This window comes from Folsomia candida, unplaced genomic scaffold (genome assembly GCF_002217175.1).
Source record: "Folsomia candida strain VU population unplaced genomic scaffold, ASM221717v1 Fcan01_Sc071, whole genome shotgun sequence".
Lineage (NCBI taxonomy): Eukaryota > Metazoa > Arthropoda > Collembola > Entomobryomorpha > Isotomidae > Folsomia > Folsomia candida.
In genome coordinates, this window is record NW_019091263.1 from 47,028 (window position 1) to 71,153 (window position 24,126).

General features: G+C 36.4%; 4 protein-coding genes across 4 annotated transcripts; 3 read left to right on the top strand and 1 right to left on the bottom strand.

Moving 5' to 3' along the window:
* Window positions 1-1,066: 1,066 nt before the first annotated feature.
* LOC110862835 lies at window positions 1,067-2,000 on the bottom strand. Its single transcript, XM_022112043.2, has 2 exons — window positions 1,662-2,000; window positions 1,067-1,363 (listed from the first exon to the last, which is right to left on the bottom strand). Exons 1-2 carry the CDS (start codon window positions 1,737-1,739, stop codon window positions 1,139-1,141), a joined length of 303 nt encoding a protein of 100 aa, XP_021967735.1. The 5' UTR covers window positions 1,740-2,000; the 3' UTR covers window positions 1,067-1,138.
* Window positions 2,001-4,818: 2,818 nt separating this feature from the next.
* Window positions 4,819-7,218, top strand: LOC110862832 (lipase member K). Its single transcript, XM_022112040.2, has 6 exons — window positions 4,819-5,292; window positions 5,350-5,458; window positions 5,846-6,089; window positions 6,175-6,339; window positions 6,558-6,776; window positions 7,031-7,218. The coding sequence occupies exons 1-6, from the start codon at window positions 5,040-5,042 to the stop codon at window positions 7,193-7,195; spliced, it is 1,155 nt and encodes a 384-aa protein (XP_021967732.1). The 5' UTR covers window positions 4,819-5,039; the 3' UTR covers window positions 7,196-7,218.
* Window positions 7,219-7,653: 435 nt separating this feature from the next.
* LOC118433693 lies at window positions 7,654-13,483 on the top strand. Its single transcript, XM_035845880.1, has 3 exons — window positions 7,654-7,891; window positions 7,989-8,050; window positions 8,110-13,483. Exons 2-3 carry the CDS (start codon window positions 8,032-8,034, stop codon window positions 11,007-11,009), a joined length of 2,919 nt encoding a protein of 972 aa, XP_035701773.1. The 5' UTR covers window positions 7,654-7,891; window positions 7,989-8,031; the 3' UTR covers window positions 11,010-13,483.
* Window positions 13,484-17,264: 3,781 nt separating this feature from the next.
* LOC118433691 (cytochrome P450 3A16-like) lies at window positions 17,265-23,886 on the top strand. The gene is made up of 3 exons (XM_035845878.1): window positions 17,265-17,283; window positions 23,008-23,274; window positions 23,720-23,886. Exons 1-3 carry the CDS (start codon window positions 17,265-17,267, stop codon window positions 23,884-23,886), a joined length of 453 nt encoding a protein of 150 aa, XP_035701771.1.
* Window positions 23,887-24,126: the final 240 nt, after the last annotated feature.

The window sequence follows — 24,126 nt, forward strand, 5'->3', positions numbered from 1 at the left end:
ACAACGCATTGGGCCTTTTCTTCGATCCTGTGATTTCAAAATCTACGAGGGGCGTGTAGAGAAATTCCCTTGTTTTAATAATTTCCAACAGTTGTGGCTCCAATTCAGGGCAGAAAAAACTTCAAAATCTGAACTTAATCCCAAAAAGACGCGTCTGGTGAATTTGTCATTTTCATAATGCGATGGACATCACGATCAATGAAATGTGAAGGGTGAGGAATCGATCCCTCCAATAATTCTGCGTTGTCCTCAGACCTGTCAGTTTTGACGAGTCGGGCATCCCGAATTGTGTGGTCGCAACGATGCAATCGGTCCCCTAATCTGGCTACGTGCTGGAACAGGGTGAGGTTCGGAAATATCCGGGTAAATCTGGTCACGTGGACGGACTCGCAATCTTCCGTTGTAAAGGAAATACTTAAAGTTTTGATTTGCGGTATTTCCAGGCCTTTTCCATGCTTATCGAGGTCTGGGATAAGATACTCCCAAAAATCGGGGACAACTGAGGAGCTGACCAGGATTTGGAGCTGGGTCAAAAGTGGCATGCGAATTTTGAACTTGTTGGACTGCATCCAAGGCGGTAAGGTCACATATCAATAACTCTTGTACTACAAGAGTTTTAAGATTCTAGTTGGAAGTGTCCAATTGGATTTTATCCGTTTGATTCTTCCTTCAAAGGACTATATCCGGACTTTATCCGGTCAAAAATGAACTTGTATTGAATTTCTAAACTTTGCCAAAGTTCCAAAAATAAGTAAGTGGATAACTGCTGACTTTTGTAAATACTGAAGTGTACGACTTTCAAGCTAGGCAGCTGAATTGGATCGATACCAGTGTGTATCCACAAAGAAACTTTTCACAAAGAGAAAAAAACCCGGATTCGGATAAGAACCTCCTGCGTGTCGGTTAAAGCAGGTTAAACGCACTTAGGAATTACTGGACTACTAAATACTGAATATTAGTGGAATACTGATAACTTCGATAATGCAATAATATGTTTTAATAAATCATTATGCAGCAAATTATTACTAAAAGCTAATATTATTATGTTTTTCTCAATTACTACGTATGAAATTACTTACTAAAACTTTATTATTTACAAAATTTCAAAGCAAATACAAATTTGTATATTGGGTTAAGTTTATGACCGCAAATTGTCATACTGATTTTTTAGGAATCCATGAATCTTATTGTACCAGTGAACCACTCGGTCAATATGGTTTTTCCAGTAGCGATATTTTTCCCCGTCTGACAGATCAGAATACTTTTTCCCGTTCTCGGCTTGCAAATCGGCAAGAAATTGCAATTCTTCTGGCGACGGAGTTTCCTCCTGTGGCCGAGTTCGAACCTCGTCCTGCTTAATTTCCTTTAAATTAAAGTGGTCTTAATAATTTGCGGTTATGGAATTTAGCAATCTTTGACTTTAATTGCTGCATCAAATTGTACAAAAATGTCTGCTTGGCTGTTCGAGAGACACGAATTTTTTTACAAACTATATTTAGTACTCATTTGTTAATGGACTTGAAGACGTGTCCGTAATTCTGTGGAGAATATTGGTGCCCACAGAATGGGTTTCTAATTCTTTAAAGAAATGAGGACTAAACATCGTTTTGAAAAATCCGTTTTTGCACTCGCATGGTTAATGGGAATATTAAAAAATATACCTGATCTTCATTGTCGTCTAAAGGTACACCCTTAGCCGCAATTATCGTAATTAAGAGAAGAACTAGAATTTTCGCCATTTTGAGAAATGACTGAATGAACAGAGCTCAATACTGGATCAAATTGTATAAAATTAACGTGTGTCCTGATAGTTTTTTGTAGTGTGACTCTAAATAATCTGGCAATAGATGAAGTCAAATATAGTCGTCGGCCCGATAATATATAGACTTTTCTAACATATTAGCATATGGTAATTAAAATATGACCAGAGTGGTTATACATATGTAACTTGTATCCGTTAAATGTCACTAATTACCAGCCAATCAACAGTAACATTTTGATTACCATTCTGTAAAAAGTCTGTCTATTAGTAGCCCGGTGACAATATATAACTTTATAAATTACCAGATTCTTTAATGTGTGTTAAACCTCATCCTGTTGTTACCAACGGAAAAGAGGAAGAGCTGTGGTTATTTATAAGCTCATATCCTTAAGTATGACATACATATGTACACTCTTAGCAACTTGGTAATAAAAAAAATCAGCGGAGTAGATATATGACTCTACCGTGACGCAATTAAAAATTTACACCATGTTGGTATTGATTTAGTAATAAAATATCACTTTTTGGTAATAATTTAACACTAATTTGTGTTACTTTTTTACCATATAGTATTGTTTTAATACCAAATCATTACTATCGCGGTAGAGGCATATATGCACTCCGCGCAGTAATTATTCATTAAAATTTTGTTTAGAGTGTACATACATCCTACAAGTTATTAATTGGTTTCCTCTGACGGAAACCATATTAATATGTTATCTTCAAAATTCGGCATGGTTGGTTATCCCGACAGTGTTTATAATACACTGAAAATAATCATGTCCGGTTTTTGTCGGCATAATTAAACAATGAAATAATCCAAATACACATTATCTTCGTATTAATATTCACGTATGCATTTAGACTACTTTATTACATATTTAAATGGAAGAAATTATAAGTTGTACATACACATTTATATACAAATACAAAAGTATGTATAAAAGTTTACCAAGTTACGCAGGTTCCTAAGCGTGACATATGTACGTAAATTATATTTATTAATAAATGGGGGAACTCACGTCAAAGTTTGTAACCTTCGTAACCTGCGTTACTCTTGTAATCTTACGAACTTTTACACACATTTTTAGCGAAAATAAACCGTTGTAACGTTAGAAGTAGCTCACCCTGTAATAATGATTTTTGCATAATTTTGCATTAATGGTGCAGAATAGGCGGACAAAAGATAGGTATACATAATTGTGATATAATTTTTCACCAAAGGTGGAAAATAAACGAGGAAAGTGAATCCATAATTTTGACATAAAATCTTGACAAATTCGAAGTAAAAATTCTAGTTATTTTTTTTCGGTTCTTATGCACGTTTGGTGTGTTTTACATCTAGTTTCTCAATTGTTTGGCACTATTTTGTTTTGTCGACTGTTCGAGACCAATGGTGCTACTAATTTGCTAAGATTTGCACATGGGGCATATTAATTAGCATCAATTGATGCAAAAAATTTTTACCCAACTTTTGATTTTCGAAATATAAAAACCATCGACAAAATTCGAATTTATAAAATTTTTTGAAAATGGATTTTTTTTATTCTAGAGGGACTGATTCTAAGCATACATAGATATTTTCGATTTTTTGAAATCGCACCAAAATTCGAAAAATTACAGCGTTTTGAAAACCTTAGATTTTAGCTGAAAATTATTTTGAAAATTCCGCCAAGCATTTAAAATCGCGCATTAAAGAAAATGTAAAAATACGGGCCCGCTTATTTTGGTCCCTCAACAAATTAAAATTGGTCCCATCGAAATCTGAGTGTAGCCGCCAACAGCAGTGCATTGTAAGTATGCATCTAGTCCACCTGAAAAAGGTGAAAATATCGTATAACTTTAGCATTTCTCAACCGATTTGTATGAAAATTGACACAGAACATTGTTTCACAATTTAGAGACGATTTAGAACGAGGCAAAGCGATTCGTTTATTCTGACCCGAGTTATGTGCTAAAAACTGCCAAAATTTGAACTTGATTTCACTTAAAAATCTATTGCAAATTATTGGAACATTATGTTAATCTAAATTTTCTCCCACGAGTTAGACCATGTCCTTCTGTAAATTTTAAGCTATCAATGGCCAAAATCGGTGACGAAATGCCAAACTTTCTCCGATGCTCCATTTTGAAAAATTCGATGAAAATAGGTCCAGTGGAATAATTTATAAATGTCATTGACGACAACAATGCAAATAAAAATGGATATCGGAAAATTTAATTAACACCCACGCCTCACTAAGAAATCCCGGTTTTCGGGACCTTGACTTGTTACTCCACCATCTACAATCGGCGTGGACTCAAACTTTGTCACAAAATTGTGAAGATCTGGAATGGATGCATTTTACAATTGTACACGAATTTCCTTAATTATCGCGCTTTGTTTTTGGTACACATGTACAACTTACGTATAACAATTGAATATTAGTTACTAATTATCCCAACGTACCTAGACACAAGCCCCATTAAACCTATCGATAGGGTTGCACCTGACAAGGTTTGCCAGACCAGAGGAAAATCCACCAAATACCGAGGTTGTCGGTGGAGACGTTGGCAGTAATTTAGAAAAATGTGGATTTATTTAATATGGATTTTTGAAATTACCCGTCATTTATAAGTGCAGGATTTATAAAGACAAAAGAATCTATTTTTGGCAAAAATTATTTATCTTATTTTGTTTGATTTGTAAATTTTAAAAATTTGCAAAATTATATGATATATTAATCCATTCATATCTTTGACGATAAGTAAATAGTTTTTTGCAAACTCATTCCATGTAAAATATTTAACCATCCACACACTTACATATGCATGTTATCCATTGTGCACACAATTTACATATCTACCTGTTGCTCAGCTTCTTCAGTTGACATCTGTCAGGCTCGTCCTGCTCCATGAATCTCAATTATGAATAATTGCATCTCCACCATGCAATTTGTCCATGATCGTTATGTACTCATCTCAGTATTCTGCATGCCTATTTATCCATGGAAGGATATAATACTCGACACATTGTAGGTCTACAATATCACGGACAAGTAAAGAGTGTCAGTGCCCACACATTTTTTTTATGACTAAAAGCACAGCAAAGATAAAATGATATTGTTTAAGCACTCTGCCAGCTATCTAATCATCTGTTGAGTGACGAATAAAAAAGTTCACGTAAAACCTGACACTGGTTTATTAAGTTAAGTTGCCAATTTATGTAAGGTTGCGATTTATTCTGGTTGCAAAATTTGACAAATTGCAAGTGCCGAAAATTGGTAATTAGTTTATAATGAGTTATAATAATAATAATAATGCCGAAAAAAGTCGGCAGACTGTTCAAACCTGCTGTAGCGACGAAGAAAACTCATTCATGTTGGACGACCACGAAGTAATCACGGAGGATGGATACATCTTAAAATTACAAAGATTGGTAAAACGTGAGGAAAAGATTTCTCCCGAAGATGCGAAGAAACCTGCCGTTCTGCTTGTGCACGGGCTGACTTGTCACGGGGACAATTGGTGTTTGCCACATGTCAGTTTGTGTAAGTTGTTGAGTTTATGGTATGTATGAAATATTAATGGTTTGAGTGGTTTGACAGCTTATCTTCTGGTTGAGCAAGGATTCGACTGTTGGATTCCGACTTTGCGGGGTTCATCCATGAAACATGTGTCGTTGTCGGTAAAGTCGAAGAAGTTTTGGGATTTCTCGTAAGATATTTTTCAATTAATTTAATAGATATTAAGGCATGTAATATCGGTATTTCGATATTATGAATTAAATCACATTTTAAAATATCGAAGTATTGAAAAAGTAAATTTGATATATTTCGATATTTTGAGATCTCGAAAAGTCGATTTTCTATTTAAATTTTCCATGCTAAAATATCAAAATATCGAGTAAAATATCGAAATATCGAATTAAATATCGAAATATCGAAAAACTTGAATTCGATATGTTTCGAAATTTCGATATGTTACACTTGAACTCTGTGTCAAATTATTAAAATATCGAATCAAATACCGAATATATATTATGCCTTAATAGATTTGCAGAGTAATAAGTCACGTGACATTAGAATACTTATAAATTTTTAGGTTTCACGAAATGGGTGTATACGACCTGCCCGCAATTATTAATTATGTTCTAGACTTGACCGGAAATGCAAACCTATCCTACGTCGGGCACTCCATGGGTTTCACGGTTCTCTTTGCCCTGTTATCCACCAATCCGGAATTTTGTTCGAAAGTGAATGTTTGTGTTGGGTTGGCCCCGGCACATTATGGGGAGTATATTCGCGGCTTAGTTTTCAAAATATCCCTAGGTCTTGGAAGTTGTGTGGTAGGTCACAAAATATAAGTTTAAAAAACCATGTGTAAATTTGCCACGTGTCAAAATTTATTTTTCGATTTTGTCTTAATCTCAGGGGGCGAGCAGTTACATTCGGAGACACCCAATCACCAATCGCACGACTCATAAGCATATCCGGTATGTGGTTCCGAAATCTAAACAAATTGGTTTTTTGTCGGGATGTTGCATGCATCCAAGTGGAGAGGTGAAGAGTCAAAATAGTACTCAGCACATTGAGAAGGTTAGTTATTTTAGGGGCTGTCCATAAATTACGTAACGCAAAAATTTTGATTTTCTACATCCCGCTCCCATCTTTTAACGTGTCACATTGACCCGATATAATTGGAACCTTCTGTCCGGCTTCCGCCTCTCGCATTACATAATTTATTGACGTCCCCTTACAAGATTAATAACCTCGTACATTTAACAATTATTTCTTAAATTTGGCGCCTCCGCCAGGAAATATATTGGAAAAGGTCGGCAAACAAAACATCGATCAAAGTCGTGTGTCACGGCCTTCAATGCTTTTCGGCCGGCCAGTTACAAATGTATGACTATGGAAGGTCAACAAATAGAAAGGTGTATGGTCAACCTACTCCCCCGAAGTATGAGGCTGTCCATATTTCTACTCCAGTTGCTACCTTCTCCTCAACCGGGGATCTCTCGTGCACACCTCAGGTAAGATTTAATAACCAGTTTCCTGAGGTAAATACACTGCAAATAGTCCGTTCTAGTCATGGCAGTGTTAATTTCTGGGTGTTAGTTTGTCACCACTTGGTATAAGTTTGTCGCCTTCAGTAAGAATGATTGGCACCAAGAACGGCGGAAAAGTAATACATGCAGTCTGCACGGTGTTGAATTAATACCGGATGATGTGCAGTTTAGGGGCTGTAAAAGTGCCCGGGTAATTATTTTGTATATTGTATCTGTAGGATGTCGCACGACTCTCTGGAGAACTGCCGAACCTTATCAGCCACATTGTTATTCAAGATAAGAGCTTTTCACATTCTGACTTTGTGTTCGGAGAAAATGCACGTGTTCAAGTGTTTCAGGACGTGATTCTAATTTTGTTAAAGTATAACAAAAATATTAAATAAATCAGTTTTATATGAGTACCTGATTTACAACTGGTTTTGATGATTATTTCTGTTGTATTCATATTTACTTTTTTAAATATTGTATGAATTTTAATCCTTCCCGTGGTTCCATAATATAATTGAAGTCAAAGGAAAAATAATTTTTGCACGATTTTTGCATTAATCCAGTTCGTCTCATTTTGTTCAACTTCTCATTTTGTAATAAGTAGATAATCTGACCCTAATTGCCTATACTTGGCATTTTCGTTCGCAACTCGCACCGGCCAATAGGCATGCCCTCATTCGTTGCCGACTGCTCGTATCCCCAACCGAATGAAGCAGGACTGATAAGATAAGCATATCATACACCATTCAGTTGGTAGTTATCTATTTTTTTGGGACATCCTACCTTTGCTAAGAGCATATTCTGAAACTGACAATGTATATTTTTCTATTTACGTCGAGAGGGATGGTAATGAGTCAGAATCACGAGAGTCATTGCAATAACTTTATCACTGACACATCTTTCCTCCTTAATAATACAATACTGCAATAAAATAGTTGTAATTCTGTAACGAATAAGGTTTCTTGTTTCTACATTCCTCCCAATCTTTCTTACTTTTAATCACTAAAGACCCAATCAGTACTTCTTTCCAGAGTTGTTTTTGGTGTTGGTCGTCCCACGGGTACACAGTTATTCATTTCGAGCCTAAATAAGTGAGGTCTTGTTGGTCTTACAAATACCATAATAAAAAATATCAGATACAGAAAATTTGTCAAATCAAATGTTAATGTCATTACATAATTTCCGCAGATTTTTTAACTGCCTGTGACAATACAAAATTGCTAGTTCTACAATGACTACAACAGTATTTGGTAAGCATTAGATGCACCCTGCATTCAAAAATTAGTGCTGACTATTACTTTAATTCTAGAAGAAGCACACTGGGTGAAACTGCGTTACCTGCTCGACGGATGTGTCAAATTTGTCCAGGGAATTATGTCTGATAAAAAGAACAAATGGGAGATAACTACGAAGCAAAATATTTTCAATATTCTTCCCAACAATAAAAAGTGGACGCAACAAGAGTTACATGTCCTTAATCAAAGGGACATTGATAAATGGGATATTACGCTGTGTTTTCGTGTTATCCATCTTCCACCTGCAATATGGGATTCATGGGGTGTCCCATTCATCTTCACGGCAAGCGAACAAGAAGGTATCAAATGTATTAAAGATATACGAAATATGATGAACCACCATGGCCGGGACGAATACATAACGGAATGCGAATTTGAGTCCAGCTGTACCAAGGCCGCAGAGAAATTGAAATTGCTTAGCATTATCCCCGAAGATATTGATTCGCTCATTAGAGAAGCCAGATTGCAAGTACACATCAAACAATTACTTCGCATACTATGTGCACCACCCCAGAGTGGCAACTTTGCTGGTCGAGTGACAGAGGCGAAGACATTATTGAAATTTCTTGACAATCAATCGCAACGAGCCCTGGTTATCTGTGGACTGGCAGGAATGGGAAAAACAGAATTGATTAAAAATTTAATTTACCATTCGTGTCAAGAAGATGGCATAACAATACTTTGGCTTCACGGGGAGACTTTCGACTCGTTGAGGGATTCGTTCCTTAAAATAGCAGGGCAGCTATCCATCTCATATTTGGATAAGGATGAGCCAATTAATATTTGGTGTAAAGTTTTGAACGTGCCAATTATTTGTGGGGCAAGGAAACTTCTCGTCGTCATAGACAATGCCGAAGGCCATGAACTATTTAACAATGCAACTAGAAAAATTTCAGAATTAAGTAATGCAAAACTTATCGTAACCTCAACAAACCGTGATATTTGTGGCGGGGAGTCAGAAATTCTTTCACTTGATGTATTCGAAATAGAGGACGCAATGAAGTTTGTCATTACTCATTTAGCCTGGGATAGACTGCAAGCTGAAACTTTGTGCATTCGACTAGGTTGCTACCCTCTGGCTCTACAGCAAGCCATAGCTTACATAAAACACCAACGAAATATTTCATTGGAAGGGGATTCTTATAATATATCTAATTTCTTAGCGGTGTTTGATATCCAACCACAAGATTTATTAGACACAACACTAAACCAGTCACAGTATGGGAAGTCTGCCCTGAAAACCATCAGCATGTCAATAACTTCCCTACATGTGAGCTCTGGCGAGAACGCCATTTTGCTCTTGCAACTGATCTCCCTCATGAAGCCGGATGAAATAGCGGTAGATTTTTTGCTCACCAGGATGAGTAACTTATTTGAGATATCTCTTGATGATATTGAAGATGGTCTGCGTATGCTCAAGACGCATTCCTTGATCATCTCAAGTAACCGGGTTTTGACGATACATCGGTTAGTGCAGGATGTTACTCGGTATCTCATGAAGAGCGAATATGAACAACATATTCGACGTATACTGACTAATCTCGTGATCAAGGGCTGGTCCAGAAGTGAAATTGGTCATGCGGTGCAAATATGGAAACATGCAGCTAACATGGACTCCGTGGTTCGTGATCACTCCGCATTTCCTGTCAAGCTTGTCGGTCGTCTATTGAAGCTTTCACTTTTTAACGAAGCTTACGAATTCGCTCTGCTCAATGTTGATATTTTAAAACATAGTTTGGGAGAGAACAACCGAGACACATTGAGGATGGAAAGGGAACTTGCTACTTCAATTGGATGGATGGACAGAACGGAAGCAGCTACAATGATTTTGGAGAAACTACTCGAAAAGAGCACGACAGTATTTGGGATCGAAGATGAAGACACTCTCCGTATCGCACACCAACTCGCAATTTATATTCCGGATGATTTGGATGCAATACAGCGCAACAAATATATTCTTGAAATTAGACAGCGAAAATATTCGGAAGATCTAAAAAGCATATACATTTCCAAGCACAATTTAGGGCTAAGGAACATCTTCGCAGGAAATTTTGAGCAGGCAATGGAAATACTGAAGGAAGTATACGAATGGCGATGTTCAAGATATGGGTCAAGCTATTCGGAAACACTCCGAACCAAGCATGCCGTCGGACTATGTTTGTACTATGAAAATGATTATGCTAATGCAAAAGAAACATTTGAGGATGTGCTACAATCCAGGAATCAGGTGTTGGGTGAGGAGCACTTCGATACTATTCGGACAAGACGCGTCTTGGCATTTGTTCTGCGGGAAATGGGATTAAATAATTATTTACATTATTACTCCCATCCTCGAACAGTCGTCGTGGCAAACTCCATCCCCCCGCCGAACACGATCTGTAAAGCGTTCCAAGTTGGATTTGATATTATCCCGGAGCCGCCGCAATCATCCTTAGTATTGTGGGAGTTGAAGGCAGTCGTGGTAAATTGTGACATACTGGTGGGTATACATAAAAACATCTCGGATGAACCACATTTCTGTGCTGAGTTGGAAACTATGGACCATCCTAACCCACAAGAGGATGTCATGCCCGAAATCCATCGCCAGTGTTCTGAGGGGATAACGTTCCCAGGTTTGTTCAGGGACACAGGGAGCCACTGGCCAGTACTTTGTCCACCGATTGGTAGCCATGATGAGATCGATTCGGAGTTTGGTGTTCATAACAGGACGAACAAGTATACATGGTCTGGAATTATTAAATTTCGTGAAATAATATCTGGTAAACCGTTCGTTGTTGTGGAGTATTTTAGTCCAGTTGGGCTTCGTACGAAGGCAACGATAAAAATTAAAAAAATAGATTTGTTTTCAAAAGTTGTAATGTTGCTAAAGAATTGCTTCCGATTAATAAGAGAATATATTTTTTTGTTTATATAAAATAATAGTGCGAGAGAAAGTTACATATTTAGAATATATGTATATCATCTAATTGTGATTTTTTCGCGCTCTAACGATTTTGAAGTTGGATGGCTTAAAAATTGCGTAATTTTGTGCACATGAAGAATCCGTAATAATTTTGGGGGGCCAGTTTTTGCGCTGGAAGCCAAAATGTGCGAATTTTTTGAGAATTTTGATAAATTTGGCTTTTGTCACAAAATCGTCAAAATTGAATCAAACATGGCTGGAAATAATTTAGACAATTATTTTTGACCAGAATTTGTCCGCTGCCTCGATTACGGACCCAAATTTTCTAATTGTTAGAATTTTCAAAAATAATTGCATTTTCGCTATTAATTTTTCCACGATCGAAACATGGAACTTACAAGGGAAGGTTCCCGACTGCTTGTCGTGTCCAGGGTATCCACTATATTTTTCAGAATCTACGAGGGAAAGCTGATAAGTAGTGGCAATCGATGCTTCAACGGCAAGATGAAAAGCTGAAACTGCCGCCATACAATCCTTCCACCCTGTGTACATTGTGTACCAAAAATTATCGAAATCAGATCAGCGGTTTCTTCCCACTGCTTTGTCAAAGTGAAAACCACGGAGTAAAGATGGAGTTTTCCTGAATTGAGGTGCGATCCCTCGTCCGATGTTTTTGCGCTGCAAGGCGAAACCGCAACGGAGATTTTTAAAAAGTTGAAGAGAGTTGAAGGGCAAAGTATCCGACAGTTGCGAGGTGGATTTCAGAGTTTAAGCGTGGAAGGTAGACCATTGAAGACGAACCTCGACCTGGGCGACCAATTTCCGTTTCTGATGAGGAAATGTGTGCTAAAGTATGGGAATTTGTTGAGGTATATCAACGAGTTGTCATCCATCAAATCGCCAACGAGTTCGGGATTAGTCGTGAGAGAGTCGGTTTTATCCTATGTCAAAAACTGGAATTTCCCAAGCTATCAGCGAGATACGTGAAACGCTTGCTCCAACTCGCTCAAAAGCAAAAACGGGTGCAATCATGTCGAGCCTTGCTAGAATTCTGGTCCGCCGACAACGAAAATTTCCATAGCCAAATAGTGACCGGATATAAGGCATGGATTCATCATTATGATTCCGAATAAAAACAACAGCCAATTCCGTGGTTGGCGAAGGGACCAAGCGGCCGAATCAGATAAAAAGCATCAATGTCGGCGGGAAAGGTTTCGGCGTCGATTTTTTAGATTCAAAAGGCGTTCTGCTAACCGACTTTCTCCTCAAAGGAAGCACCATGAATTCCAAACATTATGTTGAAGTTTTGGACAAATTACGATACAGCATCAAAAATAAGAGACGTGGGGCTCTACAAAAGTGGTATTTTCTTTTTCACGACAACTTTTCGTCTCAGACGGCCAAGATTGTATACTCCGCCTTAGACGGATTCTGGCTGTGGAAATCTGACCACCCCCCGTATTCTACTGACCTTGACCCATGTGACATTTATCTGTTTCCAAATTTGAAAAAAATTACCAGAAGAAAAAAATATGAGGATAACAACGAAGTAATCGCGTTGGCGCAGAAGATCTTGAATGAATTTTGGTAAGAATTTTCCTGTGAGGCAATGAAGGAACTCAGGCACAAACTTGAACGCTGTATTGAACTGGACGAGGATTATGTTGAAAAACCACAAAATGTTTCCGAATAAATATTGAACGTTTTCGAAATAAAAATATGTTGCCACTACTTTTCAGACTCACCTCGTACTAGGACCCTAGACGGAGGACGGAGGATATTTCCGTGTTAATCGCATATTTGGCGCCATGGCGTGGCGCCAAATTCGCCAAATTTGTATGTTTTTATTTTTGAAAGCGCCATAACTTTTGAAATCCCGGGTGGATTTTCAAAAAAAATTCCAAAAATCATTAAAAAGAGTTCAACTTTCGTATGCCATGAAATTTTTCAAAAAAATTATTGTTTCAATTTTTTTCAAAATGTTCTTACGCTTGGGGAGTCGCCGAAAAAATATCAAAAAATAAAAATATTTCATTTCTTATTTATTTCATAAAATTTTGGACTGTGTGGTCATTTTAAGCCCAAAATTTTGAAAATCCCCCGGAAACTGCAAAAGTTGTGGAGGTTTGAAATTGGTCGAAAATGTCGATTTTTAAGTTTGGCGCCACGCCAAATATGCGATTAACACGGAAATGTGAATGGATCCTTCGTCTAGGGTCCTAGTAGATTCTAAAAAACATGGTGGGTACCCTGGACACGACAAGCGGTGGGGAACCTTCCCTTGTTAGGCGTAAGGTGTGTATCTAATAACTAATAACGTCAATCTAATACACCTTGTTAGAACGTTAACTATACTATTTGATTCGGAATTTTGTAAACAAAACGAAATTTTGTTAATAATTACAAGCGTCATTTATAATACGAAAGGTTGTTAATAATGTGTTCACTTGTTTGCAATAACATTGTACATTTTGTTAGTATTTAGGGATCAAATTACGCCTTTTTGCAATTCCCAATTTCTAAAAAGTGTCCTTTGTAAGCTTTAAGTTTTTGGTCGGTTTGTGGCGTGCCGCGGTCGTCTTCGTAGTTGAAAATGTGGAGAGTTGTCGCCTTGCCGGCCTTGTTCTTCAATGGTTCGTATAAGCTGTTGGGCACCAAGACGTCCGTCGTGTAGTGGGCGACCCCTTCAAGGAACATATTCCATACCATGGCATGACCCAGTTTCTGCAAATGGAAGAATGTGTCCGGTCAGATACAGAATGTAAATTTTTGTGTGATATTATGCTTTGAATTTTGAAAGAGGACAAGTTTTGAATGCAAAAAAAGTGTCTCTTTAAAAAAACCGAGCCATTACTGAGGAGATTGCGACTTTTGTTAGCGTAAATGAGAAAATTTGCGGTTCCGCAAATTTTCTCATTTACGCTTCCACCCACGACGACATACCGAGATACAGAGGAATATAATTCAGTTTTCGTCTATCTACTGTTATGTTAAGTTTCAATCCTCTACAGTGTTAACTTCTGCATCCCCGGAATACCAAAACCTAGTAATATTCATCCGTCTATAAATCATCAGGGGGTGGTCCCACACCCCACAATGTATATATATTCTGAGTCCTCCCGCCAAGACCTTTCGAACGATGCCCCACTATATGAGACTTGACCTCATGACCTAAGACATTAGTGCCAAAAATTGTTCATACAACAATAACATTAGAAATTCTTAACGAATAGTACTACTCTTTCAGATCATTTTGCGGCAAAAACTAAGAAAATCCATCAATAATTGTGTAAATGCGAGTTATGTGAAAAATAGTGACATAATGACCCAAAATGACCCCACCCGCCCTAGGTTTTACGGTCATGTAGTGCAGGTAGAATGTCAAGCTCCAGAATGACCCAAGAGCATGCCCTAGGGATGGTTTGTGTGAAGTTTGCCCGCAGTGGGCCTTCTGGTTCCTGCACAATCGAAGGAGAAAGATAGACGTTCAGAGTCGAGGCAGGTGCGGTTTTCGCACCATGACATGAAGAGGTCATGAAATTTTAAAAAGTGCCTTAATCGACTAGTTTGGGGCCACTGAACAGGTTTATTTGTTAAAACACCGGAAAACAACACAAAATGTTTTTTACCGGCGATAGCTGGTGGAAATCGTCGGTTAGGTTAAGTCAAAAATTTAGTTTAGAATCGCTTAATTTGCTATGGTCCTGTTTTAAAGGTATATATATATATACACGTTAAATTTTCACGTAAAAGCTAAATTTAGTATCACTAGGAAGGTTAAGGGTCGGTGGAAAAAAGTTAAGTTCAAATTAAGTTAAAAATCAATTGGGAATTTGAATTGCGACTCAGCAGTGCTGAGTCAGCACACAATCAAAATACGACAAAATTTAGTATTAAGGTAAATACGTTACAATCCTATAAAACATTATTTAAAGGGTAAAAAATCAGGGGAATTACATTAAAGTCGGCTGGACTCAAAATTTGTGTAAAGTCAAACTTTTAGTTTATTTCCGTAAAGTCGCAATCTCCGTATACCGTGCATATCTAACTCACCCAGTGATCCTTGATCGCCTCGTTTTCGTAAATATCAAACTTGAGAAACTACAGGAAACAAGGGTGGGAAAATATTAGTCAAATTTAAGGAGAACTGACTTGCATCCTTATTGAGCAGGTTCTTTTATCTGCTGATTTTTAAAAGCTATTTATTTGCATAGGAATTGTTGACTCGGTTTAACTTGGAAATACATGCCTCTAAGAGTTTAAGTTCAGGCGTTAAATGGTCCTCGGAATTAGAACCGTTATAATTTTTTTGTAAACCTAACCTGGCTTAAAGACCTGGCCATAAATAGATTATGTACGGCAACTAACAAAACAAGTTTTAACCCTTTAATTCGGGCGTAGGACAATTTTCTTGTAAATGGTTTAATTCGTTCGATTGTCGTTTCCGGAAGGTCATAGGTTTTCACGATTTTCTACCTGCGCGTAAAATCTAACGTTATTTTTTGGGGGATTTTCTCCTATGCAAACCAAATGCTAAATTTAAACATTGCATTGCCGAAAACTAAGGTATTTCCTAAAATAACGCAATGTAAAATTTGGGGTCTTTCAATTTTGTTGCGTTTTGTTGAGCAGAATTAGTGATTCTTTAAGGGTTAAACTCTATGAAACAAAATAGGATATGGGAGAATTTTTATGTATATGTATTAGGGATAATTTTCAAAATTAGTAGAACGCGAACCTCCCCTTTGTGTACGTATTTGTAGGAGAACACTTCCGGAAAGACCGGGCTCCACGAGCCGTCAATTGGTTTCGTCTTCCGGATGCAAGCACTGTGGGAGTCTTCGTACACTTCGAGGTGTAAATCTGTCAAGGATTATGTTACTTCCTTGTAAAACATTTAGTCGGTTAAGGCTCAAGGCTCGAAACCTACCCGGTGCTCCAAAGTAGTCCGTGTCAGGTGCATCGCTGACAAAATGAGATTTTTGAAATAAATATTTTTCCGATCTCGCCAAATTCAGCGGGATATTGATGATCACGCGACTGTGGGAATGTACATATTTTGAAATTCTGCTCTACAAATTTGTAGAGCAGGTCGTTGCCAATTAAAAACAGCTTTTGACACTTTTTGAAGGAGCGAGCTTACGGAAAAATTAAAACTCATCGAAACTGGTTCAAAAAATTCATTTGAGCCGGATTCAACTTCTTGAGTACTAATTTACAGACATGAATTTTGAAATAAATTCCGAGGCCTGTGAAATGATTAAAAGCTGGGTTGATTTTTACAACTTTGCGATGAGTCATATAATCCTACGTTAAAGATAATGGTACTCTTTTTATTTTACATAAATGCGAATTCTACTCCTTATTCTTTACTATGTAAAAAAATTGCTGAAAGTGACGGCAACTTGATCAACAGCAAAGTTTACTATGTAAGGGTAACAATATTTTTAAGAGTGCAGTCTTATTATTATTTTTGTTACTGAATTTCGAAGCGGAACTTCATCAAAATGTCGTGTCGTTGGGTAGCGTGAGACGATTCGGCAAGGATGGCGAGACACAGGAAGAACGCGGGAAGGATGGGAAGCATTTTAGAAGGATCGCGATGCACAGATTGGAATTTACTGAGGATGACGAGATTGAGGAGGGCAGAAGAATTGAGAAAATGTGGAAATGAGCGGATGTCGTTAAAACGCATTGTTCATTTAGAACAATGAGTCTGACGGAAAGGGTTGAAATGCATAATATGTAACGAGCTTTTCTGTCCAACTACATAATCGAGTGACGTACACTGTTTACACTGTTTAATTGATATATGGATTTGGTTAGTTTTTAAAATTGACTTTTTACAATTGAATAGTTTTGTTACCTATTTTATGAAATATTTCATAAAATAGGTAACGGAAAGTCCTGGTCAAAATGTATTCATTTCATGTAATAATCCACCTTAGCCGAGAAGCCAAAGTAATCCCAATCCTGTCATTCTAAGAAAGCTTTAAATAAATTAATCCCTAATCTATCGACACGTTTATTTTTAATTCCCCGATATTTGGCAAATTACCAGCCAACGAATTTTTTGTATACAACTTTTGTTAAAAAAATATTGTAAAAAACCGTATTCTAGAGAATACGGTTTTTATGAGCAACTACAACTAGTTGTAGAATACATACCCATATTTCAGAAAGTTATCGTATATATTTAGTTACTGCTTTACGCAAAAGATTATTTAACCCAGTTTATGTCGAAACAGAAAATTCAAGGTGGTAATAATGGATGAACAATTGACTGGTACGGTTTTTAAGTACACAAAGTCTATGCTACGATTAGAATATGTTTAATTGAAAAATTAGTTTATTGCTGTAACTTTTTGCCCGTCGCGTTAAGAAATTTAAGGTGGATAAATTATAAACGAGTTAAAAATCCGATTACTATATGTAGCTCGACGAATTGTCAATGCTAATTGTTTAGTCTATTGTCACTTACATAGCTTGCGTTTGGAAAAAAAAAAAAATTTCACAGGACGGTGGGAATAAAACCCTTGTTACCAAAAATAGGTGGGAAATGGGAGAAACAGAAACAGTGGGGAAAACTCCGTTTTGGGGGCGGTAAGAAACAATTTCTGCCCAAATTAAAATTTACAAAATCTAAATTCAGAATCGTACTCTCCATTAAATTTTCAGAAAATTAGCTGGTTAATACAGTGTAATTCGGGTTATTGTTAATTTTTTTTGAATTCCCATGTATTTGCATAGGAAAATGGGTGAAACAATCAAAACTGTTTAAAATTTTCCGTATTACATATCAAAATTTTCAGAATCTCATGGAGATGACGAATATGAAGTCTAGTCACAAAATATTGGTTAAAAAAGTTAGCTTCCCCCATAACTAAATACATGGGAAGCCATGTTTTTCTATTTTGGACGGTAAAAATCACTTTTTCCCATATTTCCCGCTTTTTCCCGCTTCCCATGGGAAAACAGAGTTTTGGACGGGAAAAATGACTGATAAGGTATGTAGCTGCGAAAGGCTTCTACTAGGAGAATACGAAGGAAAAATGGTAAATTTTTTACCAAATGGGACCCTATGGGATTATCCATACATACCTATATTTGAAAATCGTTTAAATGAGCCGAAATTTGGTACAAATGTTGCTGATGGCTTTTTATCCAATAAAACGAGTTGCAATAAGAAAGATTTGATGCAAAATAGTCAAATAGATCGATGACCACAAGTAGAGGCCTAACTTGGGCTATATGGAGCTTGCACTGTAGGTTTTTGATGTAGATTTTATTTATTATTTTCCACAAAAGCAAAAATTATTGTGAATGTTGTTACGATATTCTATTTAATTTTAATTAGTAATTAAACTTCATAATGTGTTTGCGAGCAAAATGAAACGACATTATAGAATGTAAGGATTTTGATTCTCGTAAATTTGATTTTTTTTTATTTTTCGTAAATTTGATGATATGTAGTTTTGTTATTGTAAGCTTTGGTAAATCACTTCATGCGGGGCAGAAATGTTCAAAGTGGGGCATTATGCAACAATTTTCTCTAAATCAAATTTTAGACAACAGACAGTAAAATTTTTTCATCTCTATCAAATTCTGACCATTTTCATGTGCAGCTCGACCAAAATACAAAAAAAGTATGTACTACATGTTAGGACATAGAGAATTTGAAATATTGTACGATTTTCCTCAGGTCACCCATAAAAATTCTCAGAATTTTGTGATAAACCCGAATATTGCCTTAGATTTCAAAATATGTCGAAACTCTGGAATTTTTGTATTCCAATGTTATAGGAATTCAACCGGGAAAATAGGCATCACGAGGGTAAAGAGGCATAAACAAAATAGCAAAAAGGCTGCCCTTTTGCATTCACTGGGTAAAAATCTTAATATAGTTCGCAAATTAAGTGAGACAGGTTTATTGGCATGCTTGCTACTTATCGAATTAACTATCATTAATTAAATTAAATTGTAATTCTTTTTATACATAAATAGGATACTAAAATAATTTTAGTAAAATTAGTAATTATACCGTTATTCTTTTAATTTAGCTATTTGATGCAAGAATAATTTGAATCCGATAGCAAAGTGAAACAATAAATTTCTAATATTACTACGCGTTCAAAAATTATAACATTGGATCCATGAAGCCTTGTCATCTCGAGTTGTATTGACTTGATACGTTCCGTACAAGAAATCCTCGCTTATTGTTCTTAAAAAAAATGATTTTTGATTTTTATGGAATAATACATACCACTATTTTTTAACCACTCACCTATCATCTAACAAGGGACACTCACGACCTGTCGTTCGTGTCCAGGGTACCCACTATGTTTTTTAGAATCTACTAGGACCCTAAATGAAGGATCCATTCTTATTTCCGTGTAAAACTTATATTTGGCGCCGTGGCGTGGCGCCAAACTTAAAAATCTGCGTTTGCGACCATTTTCAAACCTCCATAACTTTTGCAGTTTCTGTGGGATTTTCAAAATTTTGGACTTAAAATGATCACAAAGGTCAAGATTTGAAGAAATTCATAAAAAATGAAAATTTTTTATTTTTTGGGCATTTCAAAGTATTTTTCGCCGAATTTCCACGTGTAAAAAAAATCTCAAAATTTTGACAAAAATTGAAACAATTAATATTTTGAAAAACTTGATTGCATACTAAAGTTGAACTATTTTTCATGATGTTTGGAAATTTATTTGAAAATCCACCATGGATTTCAAAAGTTATGGCGGTTTTAAAAATAAAAACCTAAAAATTTGGCGAATTTGGCGCCACGCCTCGGCGCCAAATATGAGTTTTACACGGAAATAAGAATGGATCCTTCATTTAGGGTCCTAGTAGATTCTAAAAAGCATAGTGGGTACCCTGGACACGAACGACAGGTCGTGAGTGTCCCTTGTAAGTCGTCAAAAATAAGAGGTCCTACGCGAACTGTTTGGTTTGGAATTAAATGACATTTTTTTCCTATTCCAGAATAAGCTATGCATTTTACGGCCTGGAATTTCTTGCCCAGTATTGCATCTTTGCACAGTTCATTCGCTCTGGAGTGATCACAAATAACACTCCCAAAATTACCTAAATCGATAGATTTTTGATTTGAAATTGGCATACTTTTTTTCTTCGTTATGATATTTGTATTGCATTACATACTTAATGAATTTACCCAATGTCCTACTACGTTAGCAACAGATCGTCCTATAGTCCAACAACCAGTTGGTCGTATCCTTGATTTACAAAAATGTTCACATGTCCAATTGTATGCTCAACATCCGCAGATAATGATGATGTTTGGATGGCGTCGACATGTCTTGCGTCGCTCATTCTAGCTCTATAATTAAATAGAGTAAGCACGTCGGGACGAGTAATAAGTGCTGAGTCTAGAGCTAAAAAAGAACATTAAATCCTATACATATGTATGTATATCTAATTCGAATTTTATGTTCATACCCGTCAAGTGATTAACTTGACGGGGGAGCCCGTGGGGGAGCCCACGTACCAAGTTCCTTGCATACAAACGACAGCACAATTGATCCTAAGCTGTGCCCAATAAAGTGCATGCGTTCTGGGTGAATGGATATCCAAACTGCTAGTTTACGAATGAAATTCACAACGGCTTCTCCTACGATTTTGGTAAATAGCTCATGATGGCTCATATGGACTCCAGATGTTTCGGAATGATCCACCATATCCCATCGACGACCAGTCCACAGTTATGACAGCAGCGCGTTGATTTGCCTTCTTTAGCCCTTCAATTCCAAAAAGGGCTGCGTATTCATATTAACAATGATATTAATATCGAATAAATAAATTTAATTAGGTTAGAACTCGAAAAGTTGACACATTTTTATATAAATTATGACACCTTGAGCTGTCTGGTGAGGAAGCTCTTGTAGAGAATCGCTTCTCCATCCATGTGTTATGATTATAAGGTTGGACGTGCGGAAATTTCTCCGTCCATTTTCAGTCTGATTGTCTGCCCCCCAGGTAGTTTCGTATGTCCGTTCAGGCACCGTTTTCACTAATTAAAGATTTTGAAATTAATAAAACAAAATTGCTGTTACAGAACTAATGTAAACGTCAAATAGTGTAATTTAGTTGTAAATCTCAAATTAATCGAGGCAAATAAATAAAGCACAAAATATTAATCGATAAATAAAATTGTAAAGTATTTATAAACTACACTCTAGGTAACTGGCATCTCAATATTTACCAATTTATGGGCTTGAAGTAGATAATTTTGTTGTATGGTACTACCATACAACAATAAGTTATTTTCGGAAAAATTAGAATTACGCCCAGGAAAGATTATTTCAAGAATTGTTTCCCAACTTTTTTTGTCATGAAGGTTGACGTGCTGGAAAGAAATTTTGCATTGAATCGGATCAGAATATTTAACGATATCGTGAAAATTGAAATAATTGCATAATTACTTGAATTACTGGATTAGGACAAATTTGTCAGTATTTCCTTCACAAAAAGGTCAAACAATAAATATCTTTCTTAAGCTTATTAATTCTGAATAAAAATACATAATTGTCGTCTGCATGCAAATAGGTTATCTGTGATAGATTGATATCAATAATTCTTAAACGACCGAATAACAAAATAATTGGAAACCATACGAAAAATTATCGTCAGAGAAATTTACCCAGATTGGATAATCCCATTAATTACATTGAGCTTGATAGGAAACTTGTGCTAATGGGCTGGGCTAAATTGGCTTCGCACCAATTCATGACTTACTGTACCCTTGACTTGGACTAATTATGCCTCACTCAATTATCCGTTTTGTCGCTTGTTCAACCTAAAACTACCAAAACTTCGCCATTCATTAAACCCATATATTTTTTATAAGAGCTGTTGGTATGAGACAAGTTATCGGCACGGAAGTCATGCCAGCTTAATTTATTAATAATCACTGTCTCCCAGCAAAGTAAACTCAGAGTTTCTTTGTATCCATAAAATGTTTAGCCACTAGTGACGAAAGGGTAGAGAAATTTTGATAAGAATTTTTGTGGGTATTTTCGAGCTATTTATAGGAAATTTTTTGTGATATTACGCTGGGCATAAATCTTTATGTGACAAACATATTCATACATACACAATTTACAAAAAGGACACAATCTTTAGAAAAATATTGGCATTCATTCATATCAATTCTGGCAATAATTGGTAATAATTTAATTGCAATAATTAATTTTGCACATGTAACAATTTGTCGGTATCGTGTTACGTTCTTGCGACGCATCCGGACGTTCAGGAGAAGGTGTATCGTGCGGTGGTGGAAAATTGTGGGGATGAGATATCGTACGAAGAAATTAACGAGGTCGAGTATCTGGATATGTTTGTGACACGTAAGGTTTTCCGGGTTCTATTTTTGGAGATGTGAGAAAGTTTAGTTTCCGAAAAATTTTATACCTAGTGTAGCCAAATTTTTTGCAAACGTAAAGTTGGGTAGGATGAGAAAATGAACTGCTTAGGAAGTTTCCTACCTAGTCTCGCCTAATTTTCAAATTTTTCTTAATGTACATTTATTGAGTTATTGGAGAAATAGGGAAAATTAATGTTTCTGACGTTTTGTATCTAGTTCAACCCAATTTTGAATTTCTTTTGTAAACGTTACCGCTCGTATTAATTATTAGATAGATTGATAAAATCGGTTTTTTATTGTATTTTTGTCCCTAGTTTCGGTACAAAATTTTCAAATTTGTGTGCAAGTATAGCTGGAATTGTTGGATGGGTAGGGAAAATTAATTTTCAGATTATTTTAAACCTTTAGCTATTTTTGACAACCAGTTGCTTAAACCATTATGTAACAACGACCAAATTAGGCTAATTTGCATGCTTTGGGGTGGGGGGGTTGAACCCCCCCCCCCCCAGAAAGTTCTAAATCGTTAACAAAGCTGTCTCAAATTATTTTGAAATTAGGTATGAAACTTTTCAAAATTTGCGAACGTGAATATCAATTAATGTTTACTATTCAATTTGCCAGAGGTTCTCCGCCTCTATCCAACGGTAGCGAGGATTAACCGCGTGGCCACGGCGGACACTCCATTACCGGAAGTAAGAAATGACGGGAAAGCGAGAATAATTCGAAAGGGAACTACGATAGCCATATCAGCCGATGCGTTCCACAAAGACGAGCAGTTCTATCCAGATCCCTTCAAATTTGACCCGGCCCGATTCAATAAGGAAAATAAGGCGAAAAGGAGCCCCTATGTGTACATGGCGTTCGGAATCGGACCAAGAAATTGTATCGGTATGTATGAATTTGTGTGACCAACGATTAGACAATTTGCGCGGAATTTAGTAACTTTGTAAGACCTTTAAAATTTACAAATATATAAAGAAAGTTAACCTATAGATTTTTCAAAGTTTAGATAGGATTAGATGAAAGTAGTTTTTGCATTTTGTACTAAGTTTCTAAAAGTATTCTGCAACATGTGTGAATTTTTTAAAGTTGCGAAATGAATGTGTGAATTGTCGCGATATGTTTTAGTCATTAGAGAATGATTTGAAATCTCAGTAGCACAATTCGAGGCACAATTGGTTTAAATACTGACATGCGGATAATAATTTTAGAATGGCTTTAAGAAATATTGAAAGTGTCTATTTCAAATCGTTAGCTAAAAATAATTGGCAAAAATTATTGCTAATATTTTATTAGTACTATCTCTACAAATTTTGATTGATTATTTTTGTAGGGATGCGATTTGCCTTGGTGGAGACGAAAGTAGCTTTGGCCCACATTGTGAGGAATTTTGAAATCAGACCGTCCTCTGGGACCCCAGTGCCTGCGAGGATGGAGAAAGACATGCTTGGATATAAGGTAGGGACCGACGTCAGGCTTAAATTAATCCCGAGAACTTAAAACGATTCTAAGATGGGTCATTATTTACTTCATTACTTTAGTAATAGTTCCATCCTGATTTTTAAAAATGCATGAAATGTGTGTATTCATAGATTGTGAATAATGTGTAAAACAAATAGTAGTGACCAAATGTCGCTTAAGGAGTCAAGAGATTTGATTGATTTATTTCCAACAAACGGGGAGATATTTCATTCAAATAAACTATTAGTTGTTTAAACAAGTCGGCGCATTATTAACAAC

Coding starts and splice junctions, on each gene's coding strand:
- LOC110862835 (XM_022112043.2), bottom strand. CDS start 1,739: ATGGCGAAAATTCTAGTTCTTCTCTTAATTACGATAATTGCGGCTAAG. Junction 1,364..1,661: donor TAGACGACAATGAAGATCAG/GTATATTTTTTA, acceptor TTTAATTTAAAG/GAAATTAAGCAGGACGAGGT.
- LOC110862832 (XM_022112040.2), top strand. CDS start 5,040: ATGAGTTATAATAATAATAATAATGCCGAAAAAAGTCGGCAGACTGTT. Junction 5,293..5,349: donor TTTGCCACATGTCAGTTTGT/GTAAGTTGTTGA, acceptor GTGGTTTGACAG/CTTATCTTCTGGTTGAGCAA. Junction 6,090..6,174: donor TAGGTCTTGGAAGTTGTGTG/GTAGGTCACAAA, acceptor TCTTAATCTCAG/GGGGCGAGCAGTTACATTCG.
- LOC118433691 (XM_035845878.1), top strand. Junction 23,275..23,719: donor CGGACCAAGAAATTGTATCG/GTATGTATGAAT, acceptor TTATTTTTGTAG/GGATGCGATTTGCCTTGGTG.